This window comes from Notamacropus eugenii, chromosome 2, assembly GCF_028372415.1.
Source record: "Notamacropus eugenii isolate mMacEug1 chromosome 2, mMacEug1.pri_v2, whole genome shotgun sequence".
In the NCBI taxonomy this organism is placed as follows: Eukaryota; Metazoa; Chordata; class Mammalia; order Diprotodontia; family Macropodidae; genus Notamacropus; species Notamacropus eugenii.
Genome location: NC_092873.1, coordinates 4,756,656 through 4,773,274, shown reverse-complemented (window position 1 = coordinate 4,773,274; position 16,619 = coordinate 4,756,656). Strand labels below are relative to the sequence as shown.

Sequence of the window (16,619 nt, the reverse complement as noted above, 5' to 3'; positions counted from 1 at the left end):
CTATGAAATCTAGTTCAAACTCCTCTGCCCAGCAGTCAAGGCCCTCCACAATTTAGTCCAACCCTATTTTTCCAACCTTATCTCATAATAGCCTCCTCCACGTGATCTATAAAGGTCAAAATAGACATCTTTATGTCTTTTTATCTTGTTTATAAGTTAGTCAGCCCCTCTGGAAAGTACTCACCTCTGCGTCTTTATTTAAATCAATAAACAATCATTTGCTAAACTCCTTTATTTTTTAAAGCCCATCTCAAATACCATCTTCTCTAAGATGCCCTTTCTTGACCTGAAAGGAAAGAAAGACTAACAACCTTTCTGGCTAGAGTTCATACATTATTTTGTTTTTTTTAACTCTCTGATGCACTCAGGAAATACTACATATTAAAAGCACATGTGTCTCACATGTCCTTACTTGATTAGAAAGCAAGGAACAAATTGTCTCATATCTAAACTGCACTGTAGAAATACTTAATGTTTTTTGTTTTAGTTCTTACCAAAATTAGGAATTATACTGAATTATACTGAAACTCAAACCACACCTCCTACCTTCTTTCAAGAAAAAACTCTGAATTTGATAGCCACCTACCTGTTCAGCTACGACAACAGGAAAATAGGACTAACTGCTAGTCCCAGAATAAGTCCCAAAGTTTTCCTACTTCAATGTTTTTGTTCAGAATGTTCCATTTTCTTAGAATGCTTATTTCAGGGCCTTTGTCTAGCTTCTATCTTTATTAAGTGCACATTATGTGTCAGTCACATGCTAAGTGCTGAGGATATTAACAAGGCAAAAGACAGTTCCTACCCTCAAGGAGCTTACAATCTAATAGGGAAGGGGAAGGAGGGGGAGAACTTGCAAACAAATATATTCAAAGCAAGCTATGTACAGAATGAATAGAAAATAATTAGAAGAGAGAAACCATTGGAATTAAGATGAGTTAGGGAAGGCTTCTTGTAGTGGATTTCAGTTTGGACTTAAGGGAAGCCAGGGAGGTTAGTAGCTGGAGTGGAGGCAGGAGAGCATTGCAGACATGTGGAGCAGCCAGAGGGAATGCTGAGATGGAGCGTATGTGTCTTGCTCATGCAATGGCCAGGAGGCCAGTGTCACTGGATCAAAAAGTGTGTGGACCTAAAACGCCTAGCTTTCAAAATACTACCTTCACAAAGCCTTCCCTGATTCTCTCCCCTAAATCACCATGGGACTTTGTACCGTTTTACTGCACTTTTATACTGTACCTTGCATTATGGTTACTTGTGTACACATCTTATCTCCCTGCTACTGAGAGATAATATACAATTTCCATGAGGGCAGAGACTATGTCTTATTTTTATCCTCCCTAGTGGTAGCACAGAACTTCAGACAATTATTTGCCGTATGAACGGCAAAGATCAGAAAATCACTTACAGATCATATAACTGAAAGTAGTTATAGCTTTCAACAGTACTTCTACCAACCCCCTTTATTTTTGACAGATCAGGAAAGAAATTCAAGTTCAAAGAACCAGCTGTATGAGTAAGTGGGTCACAATACTCCCTAAGAAATTATATGATTTCTGTGTGTATGTGTGTGTGTATTTTAAATAGACATTTCAGAATTCCTAAGATATCTGCATAAAGTTCATGCTGATAATTTAAGTTTATTCTACCCCCACTTCCCCCACAGTGGAACATGATGATGCTAGATATTTTTGGTAAACTAAGCGAACAGTCAATTTTTCAAATGAATCTGTCCTAAAGAATAAATGTTAAAACACAAAGATGAAGAAAACAGAAATAGATAATGTATTTTTAACAGTCAACAGAACTATTAAATATGGTAACAGATTAAATCTGTTTATTAGAAATTCTATCTTGGGAACTATGGTTTAAATGAGCACACCCTCTCCCCCACTTATAGAGCAGGTAAAGGATATTTTCATGATTAAACTGTTGAATAAAAGTGGTTGATTCTGTGGAGCAGGGGCAGTGAGATGGGGAACTGGGTCAGAATCAGGTTGAAGAGAAGTAGAAATAACTTACTTTTCTGGTCTATTCCAAATTCTTTGGCGATCCAGGCTTTTGTGTGAATTTTAGTTGCACTAACATATATACCAGTCACATGCTCTCCCAAACACATCTACTATCTTTTAAGCCTCATTTTGGTAACTGGCAAATGGTCAGCTTAGTGTAGAGGCCACCCAAATCTACACATAAGCATTATATGATCAGCACTAAGTCAGGCCAGAGCATTGTGCAGTTAGGGAGCTGACAAAGGCAGACTTGGTGGCTCCAGTGTCTTTAGCTTTCAGAGTTGCTTAATGCTTAATACATAATTTAAAATGAGATATTGGTAAAGCGCTTTGCAAATTGTAAAGCAGTATTTTAAAAAAGCAATTTTATAGTTGCAAATAACAATTTCATGAAGAAAAAGAATCCCTAAACATTTTCTGATTATTACAACATATGGTTATTGAAACATTATCTCAATACAGAGACCCTGAAACAGAACCGTACAATGAAGAAATTCTCTATATAAGTTTCTGTCATTCAGACAAAAGAGGTACAATCACCAGGAAGAATTTTATACATCCATGGAAGTTTATTGGCTCAATTAAGAAAAAAAATTCTTCAATTTACTTCCTTCTACTAAATTCCACTAGGGAAGCTGTAATTAAAGCAATGAATCAATCATTTAGGAAAAGGTGGAATGAAGGAAGTATTGCCATAGATTTTATCTGTCGGTAATCTGAGTCAATGCTTTGCTGCTGTTACTCTGTTCTTCCTAAATGCCCTATTTACAGAGTTATTTAAAAGACATGTTTTAAATTATTCCTAATTTAGGAATAATAGGCTCTCTGAAGTTAAGAAATTCCAGAAAACAAAACTCCCTGCACCAATGCAGGTGTCACCAAAGATGGGAGCTTTCTCTTTAATTGATAATCTTAAGGAATTGTCTAGAACATCGAGAGTTTAAGTGAATTGCCCTGGTATGGTGTATGACTTGGTATGTGGGTCAATCAGTATGGTAGGACTTGAATCCAGGTCACTCTGGCTCCCAGGTCAGCTTTCTATGTACTAATTCATGTTTACCAGAAATTATCACCACCCAGTAACTATTTAGTATCTATACAGAAGTCATGAAAGTGTTACTCTGAGTTCTCATTGGCAATGTCAGTAGAATGCAGACTTTAGCAAAGTCTTACATGAAGCTAGAGAGGTAATGTGTTCAGACCTAGAGAAAGGGTGTGTCTTTTTATCAGAGTGTGCTAGCATAGCCAGATTTAAAGCTGGTCATCATCAAAGTTACTAGGTAAAGAATTCATGAAACTGAGCAACTCAAGAAAGCTAAGATCTGGAGAGATTCTGGTCTGCATCCCTGCCATTATGGAAATAAGACATATTTACAGTATCAATATATTTCAAATAAAGACTTCTCTCTGTAGATGTATATATGTTTGTCTATTTCCCTACACATCTTTCTGAAAGAGAGGTGCTTTATCCTCCTTTTGGGCAAGACCTTCAGAGGGGAAATATACTATATTGTCCATACCTCTACTCAATCTGTACCAAATGAAAAACACTAAATTACAAACCAAAACTGTGTGAGACTACATATAAAAAAGGTGAAGGTGCAAGACACACAGGGAAGAGGAATCATTTGTTCCAAGAGATGATAGTACTGACAAAAACCTCACATAGGTCCCATAATATGAAAGGGTTAAGTAAGAAAAGTAAGAAAGCAGAGATACAAGAGCGATTGAGCAGAAAAATGGGCAAGAAGATGGCAAGGACTTTGGTTTACTAGAACAAGAAAATTTGAGTGAACAGTAGTAGTAACGGAAAAGACATCAGGGAGATTACTTCTGCACATACTAAAGACTGGCTTGAGGAGCTACAAAAAGGCCAACTAGGACAGCAGGAAGATGGTATTTTCATAAGAGAATAGAAGCTGCAAAGATTTTCAGGTTTTTGTAATAATAAGGTTCTTGCTTATAAAGCTAAAGGAGCTAGACATAAGGGAGGGAGGAGGAGGAAAAACCAAGGGCCGTGACATTATCACATTCATTTATAGTAGCTAAAATCATAGGAATAAAAGAATTCCCCAAGGTTTTAGAGATAAAGAGAGATCAGGGACTGGGGGGGGGGGGGGGCGGTGGCACATTTGAGGGTGGGGGCACATCACTGGAAGGACAAGAGTCTGTGAGAAGCTGGATCTGAAGACCATTCTGGCCTCAACTCTCTCTGGCTGTGGGACTCAAGAGTTATTTCCCTTTGTTGGTTATGCACCTTAAAGAAGTAAGGTAGTAACAAAAAAAAAAGATGTCATGGCAATTCACAAAATAAAACTCTCAAAATACTTGAAAGTATAGTTTAAAATAAATCACAAATTAAGCTTAGTTTTTAAAGGCTTCCTGCAAGCTAAGGAATCAATCCCGCCCTCCCCCGCAACAAGGTATACGTGAAATATAGTTCTGATGAGTGGTTAAGAATGGAAAAATAGAAGAAAATATCTGTAATGTGGCACATAAATATTAGCTATTACTTTCAAATGATGCCTTATAGGGCTTGATATTGGCTGAAAAACTATCAGAAGATTTCCTATTTTATTAGGTATACCTGTGGACGATGGGAGAGAGGTCACAAACAATCTATAAAAACAATATTTAGGGACATAAAGAAGTTGGGTCTTGAATTGGCCTTTAGGCAGGATCAGAAAGCAGTGGAGGCTGAAAGGCGGGGTCTGAGATAAGTACCACCAAGAGATCCAAAAGAAGCTCGTTTATTTCCCATCTCCCAGTTCACTTTGCTCCTAATCAGTAACTTAATACTCACTTTGATAATGGAGGTTTAAAACAATTCCTTCTAGAGAACTGTTAATGCAAGCAATATCCTTATTACCTAACGCTTAGTTTAGAAAACACAAGCAAAAAATAAAGCTTAATGATGTGAGGTAGAGATCCTCCTTGAGTGTATTGATAAAATGTAAATCAGTGAAAAGGGGATAAGTGCAAATGCTTTTTCGATGATGACCATGAGCTGTAGTTGCAAGGGTAGGACAGAATCAACACCAAAACCAGAGTATCATAGACACATGCTACCATACGTAGGTAAAGGATCGAGGTACTGTCAATTCTGCTACTGAAAGAGAAGACCATCCTTGCTCACAGAGAAGTCAGAAAAAATTTAGTTATCACCAGTCTAAACCCTCCATTTAACAAAGGAATAGACCTGAGGGTCAGACAAGCAAATAAAGATTACAAGTCAAAGTTTCAGGTGTTTTGCAAAAGTTAGAACCTAGGATGTGAGAAAATGATGCTGTTTTTGCCATTCACCATTCCAATTCTGTAATCCAAAGAAAGTTTTTCATCTTGATCATCAAGAATGCCTTGGAAAAAGCTTTCCATAACCAAAAACATGTGCACATATATCTGTACACATGCTGAAAGTTAGAAATAAGTCAACTAAACTAGATTTTGTTTTTCTATTACATGTGCAATGTTTACTTTTAATGCACTTTTACACTGTGCAATGCTAAAATAGCTGGAGTTGCAGTCAGAGGATCCCAGTTTGAATCCTGGTTCTGTCACTCATTACTTGCATGACACTGGGTAATTCATTTAAACTTTCTGGGAACATTTCCTTCTCTATGAAATGAGCAAACTGGGTTAGATAATCTCTAAGCCCTCTCTTCCAACTCAAAATCCTATAAAGCTTCAAACCTTAGCACATTCAAAAAAATCTGAAAAACATCTGAAAATGTATAATATTGGACCTTTCAGAAAAAAAATACTCAAATGCCTAAGGAGAATTCTTCTACACTCACCTTGTAAACATAAAAACCTGTCCGAAACTAAAAAAGGTCACAATCTTAACGGGGATGGGATTGTTCAACCCAAACTAAGCACAGAGGAAGAATGGTGGTTATTTGAGGCAAAAATTAGTTTTCTAATGCTCAAACCAACAGGGAATATGGTCACATTTTTCAGTCTGCACTTTTTTTAATCCTTCTTGTTGTAAAGTTTCAACAACTCAACCCCTACTATTAAGCACCTACTATTTTCAAGGCATAGTGCTAGACTGGGAATATAGATTAAAAACAAGAATGTTCATGCCCTCAAAGACCTTCTATTAGGGGAACGAAAACAATATGTACAGAGATAAGCTGACACAGATGCAAGAGAAAAGTAGAACCCTTGTAAGACTTACGAACTAACTGACTACATGGCCTGATGGAGAGGGGTAGATTTACTGATGATTCTGTGGTGACAATCCTCTTTCCTCAACAAAAAGAAGAAATTTAGAGGAGGATTTGATCTAGAGGGCAGATAGATGGCTCAGTGGATAAGAGCAACGTGCTAGGCCTGCAGCCAGAAGACTTGAGTTGAAATCTGATTTCACATACTAGATGTGTGACTCTAGGTAAGTCACTTAACCTCTGTTTTAATCCACTAGAGAAGGAAACCACTTCAGTATCTCTGATGAGGAAAACCCCATGGACAGTGTGGTCCTCAGAGTCACAAAGACTCAACTAAACAACTCCTGTTTGGCTTAGAGAGAAATACTGAATTCTGTATGTTTATTATTATAAAGTGTTAAGTTGTGATTTAAAATCAAGCCTGCTAGAATGGCAGTTGCTCCTTCCTTTCTCTCTCTCTTCCTCAACTTAAGGCAATACTAATGAAGTCATGAACAAGGTATTTATTTGTAGTCAAGCCTTACCACCCCAAAATAAGTAAGATAAAATCAAAGGGAATATAAGGGCTTCTATACATGTGAACAATATTGAACAGTGCAAATAAAGTAAGTTTTAAAAAAGTGTCAAAGAATAGCAGGCTTCCATCTTTAAAAAAATCATATAACTTGTTTGTACATACTATCACTATTTCATATTGTCTGTGTATTCTAGAGCCATCAACAGTACAAGGATTACACCTTATCTAAACTTGCTGCCCCTGCAGAGTACCCAATAGTGATCTATAAACACCAGGCAATCAATATGTTTGCTGAATTGTACTCAACAATTGTACTGAATTGTACTGAACAGGGTAAAGACAACTTCAATAACTAGAGGCCCAAGCACAGAGTGAGTATATATCCTACAGGTTTTCAAGTTTTAGAGAAACAGTACAATTTTAAGTAAGTAATTTAACAACTGGAACTGCCATCAAAGAGAACCCAGTGAATGACTAACAGGGGAGGATATATCATAGATTTAGAACTGGAAGGGATCTTCCAGCAATGTAATCTAAATCTAACAGTGATCTAATCTAACACCATCATTTTACAGATAAAGAAACTGAGACCCAGCAGTTAGGTGCTGGGATTTACCTGGATTGCCCAAGGATTCAAAGCAGAATCTGTTTCCAAGTTTAGCTCCTTTTCTCCTGCACCACACTGACACAGACCAAGGGATCCATTCAGGATGAGACAGTTTCTTTTCTGTAAAGTCTATTACCAATTACACTATAAAAGTCTTTAAAAATCTGAGCCCTTTTCCATCTTTTATTCATATGGGCAAAAGACGAGAGCCAACATCAGACTTAAGAATTAAGAGGAACTTCAATACAGTGATCAAAGTTGGAACTTTGATAATTCACTCACCAAGAATGGCTCCAATGCTCCTTTTTGGCCTCTGGGACCAAACAGAACTCCTCAGTTTGACTTTTAAAGCCTTCCACAACTGAGCCCTATCTTGTATCACCTTTCTAGTGTAAATTTTTTATTAGCATTGCTTTTAAAAACTTATATTCTATTTTTATACCTTTATTCTTTTTTTGGCTAACAAGGTTTTATTTTGGATACAATTATCATATGTCCCTTTCAGTTATCCTTCCCTCATTGAGGGGGAGAAAAAAACCCCACCACTTTCAAATACATTCAGAGTCCAGCAAGACAAATTATCCAATTGGCCTTGTGCCAAAAACATACAGCTCTCTTTGAAGTCTTTCCGACTTTATTATAACCTACTCTTTTTCACAAATTCTTTGGTCCAGTCAAACTGGTCTTACCATTACTTACACATGAAATTCCATCTCCATTTCTCTAACTTTGTACTGGCTGCCCCTAATGCCTGGAATGTACTGCCTTCCTCCTCCCTATCTCTGAGAATATCATTTCCTTCTAACACTCTTCAAGTGTCACTTTCTATATAAAGATATTCCGGATCCCCACAGCTGCTAATATAAACATATACACTGAACGTATATTTATTTAGGGGCATGTTAGCTTCCTGGTAGAATGTAAGCTCCTTAAGGACAGGAACTATCTTGGTTTTTGTCTTTGGATCCCCAGAACTTAGTAAGGTAACCAGCACATATAATCATTTAATAAATACTTGATAATTAATCTCTTTGGTTTCCACTTTTTAAAATGGGAAGAATTCCTGTAGTACCTAACTCACAGGACTGTTAGGAAGATTAGGTGAGATGATGCAAATTAATCAGTTTCTAAAACTTGGCATTTTATCAGCTCCGAGGGCAAGGACTATCTCACTTATGTGTTATCCCTAACATCTAGTACAGCTCCTTGAAGTAAAAAAATCATACGTATGTTATAAATTATTACAGTAATAAATGTTTATGTGGCTATCTACTGATATTTGTGGTATTAGAAATTAAAATGATTCATTATTAGAAAATGTTTTAACCTTGTGGATCACCTAAAAGGGTTTTAGGGGCCCCTAAAGAGTCCCTGGACTACACTCTGAGAACCACTACGCTAACCTTTTGGAACAGAAAAGGATAATAAATATTTACTAGCCTGGTATATGAAGAGATCTTTTTCTTCTTTCCTTATTCCTAAAATTACATTTCTAGTTCCAGTTTATATTAATGTTGAGATACCCAATACATCAACTAGAAGATTAGTAATTCTTCAAACAGGTCATAAAAGAAAAGGAAAGTGCCATACAAGACATAAGTTTTCCTACCAATGGTTATTGTGATGATTACTGTCAAAGGAGGAGCCTTATGTCTAAGTCTTCGTGGCACCTGATTAGCTATCACAGCACCAAGGACACTTTTCATCTAATAAGCAAAGGCCTCTTTAAATGGAAACTGAAATGAATTATTACACTACTTCTTCTCATCTTACAAGTTAATCCCAGTAAAGCACACCTGAAGAGAAGGATAATAAAGTCTTACCTTTACTGGTTGTCACTACTTTTTCTGAGCATCTGAAAGAAATGAAGGATTAAATGTAAGTGGAATATTTTCTGCATTTCCTCACTTATGATATTAACATATTACACTGTTTTAAGAACCAAATAAAATTGTAGTCCATCTACTATGCAGAATAAAACATCACTACGATTCAAAAGTAGCGGATTAACTTATCCCTTTTTAATAATACTTCAGAAATTACAGAGCATAATTCACTCATGTGTACAAATACACTCAAATATACATGGCTCTTTACAAGCCATGCAACCATAGAGGAGCTCTTAAAGTAGTACTGCCCATGTGGTACTTTAAACAAATGCAGAGGTGATGTTTCTGAAAAGTATTCACTTTTAAATGCCAATAAATCTACAAACATGAATGAAAACCCTTTTATATCACAAAATTCCTGAAAAAGAGAAAAACTATGACATAAGCAAATTCCACTTTGCTTTATGAGTAGCTGGATAATCATTTCGTGCTTACGCTGACCTAAAAAGAAAGGCCTTTTTAACAATTTCAGAGTGGCTGCCATGTATCTCTATGAAGACATCAGTCACTGACTCAAAATCCCTGTGCACGTACAGTGATTTTATGTTAAAATTAAAGCATTAAAAATTTTTTTAAAACCAAAAAGTTTCAAGAATGGTTCAATGTGAGATCATTTTTTAATATATACGGAACAACTTTCCCCTACAGCAGCCAAACCACACTTTTATAAATTAGGTTTTTAAATGTCTTCACCATTATTGTTCATAACAAATACCCCTTTCTGACATATAAAGCAATAAATCATAAAATTGCTTATGGCCACCAACAACGAAGTTCCCCTAGAACAAGTAATATCCCACAAATAGTAAAGAGTATAATACTATAGTTGTGATTTTGAAGCTACATTACAAATTTTTTAAAGTTTATATTGAGCAGGGTTCATTGTTTCTAAAAATCTCTATTAATGGAAAAGTTGTTATTGTAAGTATTTACAAGTTAAAAAATTAGAGGCGCAAAGGCTAACGTCCCAATGGTATTAAATAAGACCTTTATTAGGTGACATAGGCAGGTAGGTGGCTTAGTAGACAGAGAGCCTCTCCTGGAATCAGAAAGACTCATCTTAATGAGTTCAAATCTGGCCTCAGACACTACTAATTTGTAACCCTGGGGAAGTAACGTTGTTTGCCTCAGTTTCCTCACCCATAAGATGAGCTGGAGAAGGAAATGGCAAATTACTCCAGTATCTCTGCCAAGAAAATCCTAAATAAGGTCATGAAGAGTTAGACAAGACTGAAATGACTGACAAACAATAGGTGACACTGAAGAAAAATGCTAGAACACTGAGCCCAATTTATTAAGATGAAAATCAATAAAGATAAACATCAAGTCCTTCACATGGTATGTATGAAGAGTCACCTTTACAAACCAGAAGAAGCCTGGAGACAAGAGTTGTTCTGAAAAAGACCTCAAAGTTTTAGTGGCCTGTAAGCTCACAGTCAGCAATGAGACGTGGCAGCCAAGAAAGCTCATGAGGCACAGGGCTTCCAAGAACAGGGAGTTGAGAGTCTCACTGTCCTCTGCCCTCCTCACACTTTATCTGGAGGACTATGTATAGTTTTGGGCAACATTGGAGAAAGATACTATTAAGTTAGACAATGACCAGGGGAGTATAACCAGGATGGGGAAATGCCTTGAGTCCATGAGGACATGTCTAGCTTCATGAGAAGTTTTGGTGGACATAATGGCTGTTTTCAAGTACTGGAAGGGCTGTCACATGCAGGAGGGATTAGACCTGTTCTGTTTGTCCCTAGAGGAAAGAAGCAGGAGCAGGGGGTGAAAGTTGCAATGAGGCAGATCTAGGCTTAATGTCAGGAAAACAATTCAGGCTGTCTAACAGCAGGAGTCACCCCAAGAAGCGGAGGCAGCAGCTTGCTGGGAGGTGTCTCAGCAAAGGTTGGTCATTACAGGATGGCCCCTTCCCAGGTGTGTGAGAGCAGAGATTCCTTTCATGAAGACGCTGGACTAGATGGCCAAAGAAGCCTTGATGAATCTAAGTCTACGTACTTTAGGACCCTAAATAAATTAGGAAGCACAAGGAAGAGCTTACCAAAGGGGAATGCAAATAGGTATACATTTGTGTACATATCATAAGTCATGTTTAACTTTGTGTTATTTGAAAAAGACAGTAAAAGACCTCCAGTTTACACACTATCAGCTACAGCTGGTCCTGCTTAACCTGACGGTAAATGTCAAGCTAAAGCAAACGCTTTTCTCAGTTTGAGTACTAACTATTCTTCAAACCTTGGCTTGATTTTCTGCATTATAATCTTGCCAAACCTGAAGTTTAGCTCTAGTAATTCTCACATTGCACAACACAGAGAAAATACTAGGACGGTTTTGGCACCACAAGGGAAAATCAAGCAAAACTTTTGCACAATTTTAGTTCTTAAATTTTAATTTCAGATGCAAAAATATTTTCTCTTTGAAAGTAATTGATATAACATCTCAAAATATCCTTCACTTTCATCTTTTAAATGTTTATTATATTTGGAATTACAGAGCATGTCAATCCAATTCTTTAGAAATGTAATCAAAGCAAAAACAATCATCAAGAAAGCAATGGAAAACTTAATTACCACTCAATTACAATAAAAACTGGCTAATTATGCATTCCTAATAACTACATTCACTGGTGCTCTAGGTTAAGATTTGTAGTTGCAAATTCTGTACAATCTAATTTTAACAAAAGGAGACAAAGAACATAAATAAGTTGATATTTAAGATTTGTTTAAAGGGGAAAAAAAAGCTTCACCTTCCAAATTCAATAACAGAAATGGCAAATCCCCCAATCTTATACCTACAATTGATTTTCATCATGATTCAGAAGTGCTGAAAACTTTTCTGAATGAAAGGATTAAGTTATAGTACAGGTACTGTGGTCTAATTCTGTTAACTGAATGTGGTATATACAACTTTCCATTAACCAAAGTTCCTGACTAATCAGAACTTTACTACCCTACTCAAGAAACCAAGAGTTTATATTGCATATTAACATTAAGATGATAATTATAATTTGTTTTAGCGGAAGGACTTTCTACAAACATATAAACATGTTTTAAGCACAACTATCTGCAGATAACTCTGGAGGCTGAAATAATGTAGAAAGTATGTACAAGTATGTAAATCCTTTCTATTTATGATATGAGATGGTGAATTAGAAGAGGGAGAGATATAGAACCAGAATGGAAGATACTCCTTCCCTTCTGGCCATACCATGCACAAAAAACAGCATTACACAATTCATCTTTAGCATGACTTAATAAAATTATACTGTGGTCTTTTGAGTATAAGGACAATTCAAAACTTTGACTGCAGCATCCTTCACTAAAAGAAATAGATATTGTGGCAGTGGATATAGTTACCACTCCAAAGTTACTTTGGGACTGGCAGACTGCAGATATTGACAATTAAACAATCTGTTTTGCTCGATTATACATCTTTGTAATGAGTTTTGTTCTTCATTTGTTTTCAAATAGGAGGGGGGGCATGACTGGGGTGGGAAGGTTGAGAAGATAGACTTTTTTCTGATTAAAAAAATTAAGTTTAATTTAAAATATCTTGTCATAGGAAAGAGGCAATACTGATACTTTGAAGAAGTGAGTGGGAAAGGGGACAATGTTGAAAAGTATTTTTTACCCTTTTATACCATCTACCCAAAAACAAACTTTAAATAAATGAATGAAGACAATTTTCTGAGAGCAAGAGTGAATTTGTAAGCTGGGTATCACTGTAAAAGAGGGAAGGAAGGAGGTGGGAATTCCTCCTACCTATTATCATGCCATCCATTCCAAGAGACTAAAGTAGGAGCTAACTATAAATCTCTTCTGACTACCAAGTGAAAACTGCAACTACATCCAGCAAGATGTTCATAGTTGTATATACTACCAACATAACACGTGTATTTCTGCACCAGTGACTTAGCTATAAGCCTCTGAATTATTTCAATTGTTTTTTAAAGAAGGAAATGAGGTGTATCTTTTCAAAATCATTTCCTCATATTTCAGAAACACGTCAGTATTGAATTTGATGAATCTGATACAAAAGGTCAAAAATAACTGTACTTACTAGAGTAAATGGTTATGCTATTCCAAAAATAACTTATGAGTAGCTGAAGAAGCACTCCCAGTAATTCAGTGACTTAAAATCTGTCCTAATTTTGGAAGCAAATGTATTTTTCTTTTTGCAGTAGATTGGTTTCTGTCTAGCATACTCCAACTACTACTATTCATATTTTTGGTAGTATGAAGAATTTAGTTGCTAAATAAATTTTGCTGAAGACTGTCTATATATTTTCAACTGGTTAATTTTTTTGAATTTTCTTTTTTCAGATCACTGACTTTGGTAGCTGAGAAGGAACCAGAAACTAGTCCAACATCATTTTTACAAATGAACAAAGTAAAGCTCAGAAGAAAGGAAACAAGTATTTATTAAGTGCCTATTATGTGCTAAGTGCTTCACAAATCCTTAGCTCATTTGGTCCTCAGTACAACCCTGAGAGGTAGGTAATATTATTTTTTTAATATTTTACAAGTGAGGAAACTGAGGCAAACATAAGTTAAGTAACTTGCCCAGGGACACACAGTTAGTAAGTGTGAGGACAGATGTGAACTAAGGTCTTCCTAACTCAAGGTCTAGCACTCTATTCCAAATAGCTAGGTTAAGTAACTTTTGAAAAGCTGAAAATAGCCACGCACAAAAAACAAATCTGATGTAATAGAATGGGGATCATTCCAATATAAAGGCATTGTGACATTTAATTGCTCTTGTCTTGCTCCTTGACAATGTCATTTTTCCTACCCATGCTTTGGTTTCTAGCTAATTCGGAAAGCTACTTTAATAGTAGTTTCCAAGTTTAGAAATAACTACTTGACTTAAAAAGAAAAAAAAATTAAGCATTAACAACAATTTACAACCTTAACAACAATTTTTTTTTTTAAATTCTAAGTCAAAATAAAAATGGAACTAGACTTCAAATAATGGCAGGAGTGAAGAGTGAATTGAGAAAAATCTGAAAAAAATCAATCAATTATGTACTAATTCAAATGACACCTGTACAATACGTTAAGTAGTGTGGATATCAAAAGTTAGAGATATTGATACCTAAGGTTTAAAATAAGTTGAGAAAGCTGAGGCCAGTAATAATAAAAGATGGTATACAGGGGTAACTTCTGCTATTATTAAGGACTCTTTTCATCTTTGCACTTGTATCCCCAAGTGCCTGGCACCCTGATATCAGGTACTTAATAAATACTTGACTTGATTTCCCGGGCAATACAGAAAATGCTGTAAGATTTCATGGAAGAAAATTAATGCTGAGGTTGCACACCAGAGTGGAAGGAGAGAAAAAGAAGGCATGTGGTAGATTTGGAGTGATGGGAAGGGGCGATCAGGATCAATTCAGAAGGGAAACAACCATGTTGGGAGATGTCTATGTCGGGGAAGACTTTTCTTTTCTCAAGCCTCCAGGGACCGGTATGGGTTTGGGATACCAAACCCGCCCCACCCCTCCGACACACTGGCCGTGGGACTGTGGGCGGGTCACTGGCACCGGACTTACAAGTTGGGGCTGTCCTTACGTGGAAGGGTCACTCGCGTCAATAAGTAGCCACAGTAAAACGGGGCTAACACGTGCGTCGTAGAGCATCGGACGCTTGTTACGTGAGCCCTTCTATACAGTTCTCGGGGTACGCTGACTACAGCTTCAAAGCTGGGGGGTTGGCCTAAGGAAAGCCCGGAGAGGGCTGGGCAGAGCGGCGCCGGGCAGGCGCTGGTCTCTTTCTATACGCCTGTGGCACCACCCCCCCAAAAGCGGCGGTAAGAGTTTCGAGGGTGGGGCGGCTCTTCCTTTCGTCTTTGGGGTCCCACTACCTCGCACCTAGCAAGCACTTAATACATGCGGGCAGAGCTTGACACAGGTGAAGTTCCTCCCGCGCCAGCAGAGGGCACAGACAGCACGCCGTCACGTGGAGCGGGAGCTACGGTGGCCGAGAGGGGGGCCCGGCCGCCGTGACAAGGGGATGGGGGAGGAGGAGGGGGTACTCACGAGAGACGAGAGCTCTTCTTGGCCGGGGTTGGCTCCGCCGCCGAGGCCTCCTGCCGCGCCTCCGCGGCGTCTCCTGTCCGGGCGCTAGGGCTGCTCCTCCGCCGCCGGGGGTACTCCGCCTTTCTCCGGCGGGACGCGGCTGCAGCAGCCGCGGCGGCTGCTGCGGCCCGGCCCCGCTCGCGTCCTCCCCTCAACACCCGGCTGCCGCTGGCCCCACTGGCCGCCGCCGGGGGTGGCGGCGGCGACTGCTGCTGCTGCTGTTCCTGCTCCGGGGCCGCCTCGGCCGCCGCCGCCTCCGCCCCTTCCTGCTCCGGCCGCTGCTGCTCAGGCTCGAGCTCCGGCTGCTGCTGCTCCGGGGGTCGCGGCTCCTCCGTGCCCCCCGGCATCGGGGCTCGCCCGTCCCCGCCTGCGGCCCTCCTCAGGCGGCGGAGCCGGCCGCGCCACTGCCCCCTCCCCTGGTCCCTCCGTCTCCGTCCGTCCGTCCGTCCGTCCGTCAGTCCACCCGCCCGGCTCACGCTCGGCCCTCACTTACCCCTCCCGCTCCCGCCCCCCGGGCCAGCACCACCACTCACGGCCGGGCCGCCGCCAGCGGCGCGCGCGCGCCCGCCCACCGCTGACCAATCAGCGGAGCTCCGCTGCTCCCCGGGATCCGCCCCCGCGAGGAGCCCCCTCGTGCCCCCCTGCCCCTCACCTCCCGCACTTCTGCTTTTGGCCAATCAGGAGGCGGCTCCAGGGGAGCGCGCGAGGTTTCCTTACCCCCGCGCACCCGCTTTCACCGTTAAACGGCCGCGTCTCGCGACAGTCCCAATGTGACTTTTTTTCCTCCCTCCCCGCTTTCAGAGGCTCCGCCTCGCGTTCTCTTTCCTAGAGCCCCCGGAGGGAGGTTGCGCGCGCACTCCTTCCGAAGCGCCTGGGCTGTTCGTGCTACCGGGGCCCTTTCAGCCCCTCCTTCCCCTCACTTCTTTCTCAGGCCACGGAAGCTGTCCTGGGCCGGCCTTCGGTCCGGGCCTTGGGCCCCTCTTCCAGTTCTCTGGATCTTCCTGCCCTCCTCCCTGCCAGTTCTGACGTGGAGATGGGGGTAAATTTTTTGAGCTGTCGCTTCTCCTTTAAGAAAAAAAAAAGGCTCATCGGCTGGAGGATGAAAGTCCGTATCAAAATGGCGGCGGCACCACGGGGGGCGGAGCTGCAGTGAATCCCGAGCCCGCCTCTTTGCTAGCGCATGCGTCCAGCCGCCGTCGCCCGGGAAGCCTGGGGCTTGTAGTTCGGAGTCGGGAGTCTAGCTGCAGGCAGAACAGGAAAGACCGGGACTGTGCGGAGGATTCTGGGAGTGACTTCGTGAAGTATGACATCATGGGAAATGCAGTTTCGCCTTGAGAAGGTTTTTTCCGGGC

At 39.9% G+C, this 16,619-nt stretch overlaps 1 protein-coding gene across 1 annotated transcript in view; it reads right to left on the bottom strand.

Annotated features, from left to right (window-relative positions):
* ZFP91 (ZFP91 zinc finger protein, atypical E3 ubiquitin ligase) overlaps positions 1 to 15,731 on the bottom strand; it is a 31,875-nt gene extending 16,144 nt beyond the window's left edge. Inside the window, exons 1-2 of the mRNA XM_072638694.1 lie at positions 15,229 to 15,731; positions 9,120 to 9,151 (exon numbers count right to left, since the gene is read on the bottom strand). Of these exons, the coding sequence (XP_072494795.1) occupies positions 9,120 to 9,151; positions 15,229 to 15,614 (418 nt within the window). The 5' untranslated portion in view covers positions 15,615 to 15,731. The remainder of the gene's footprint in view (positions 1 to 9,119; positions 9,152 to 15,228) is intronic.
* Between the last annotated feature and the right edge of the window lie 888 nt (positions 15,732 to 16,619).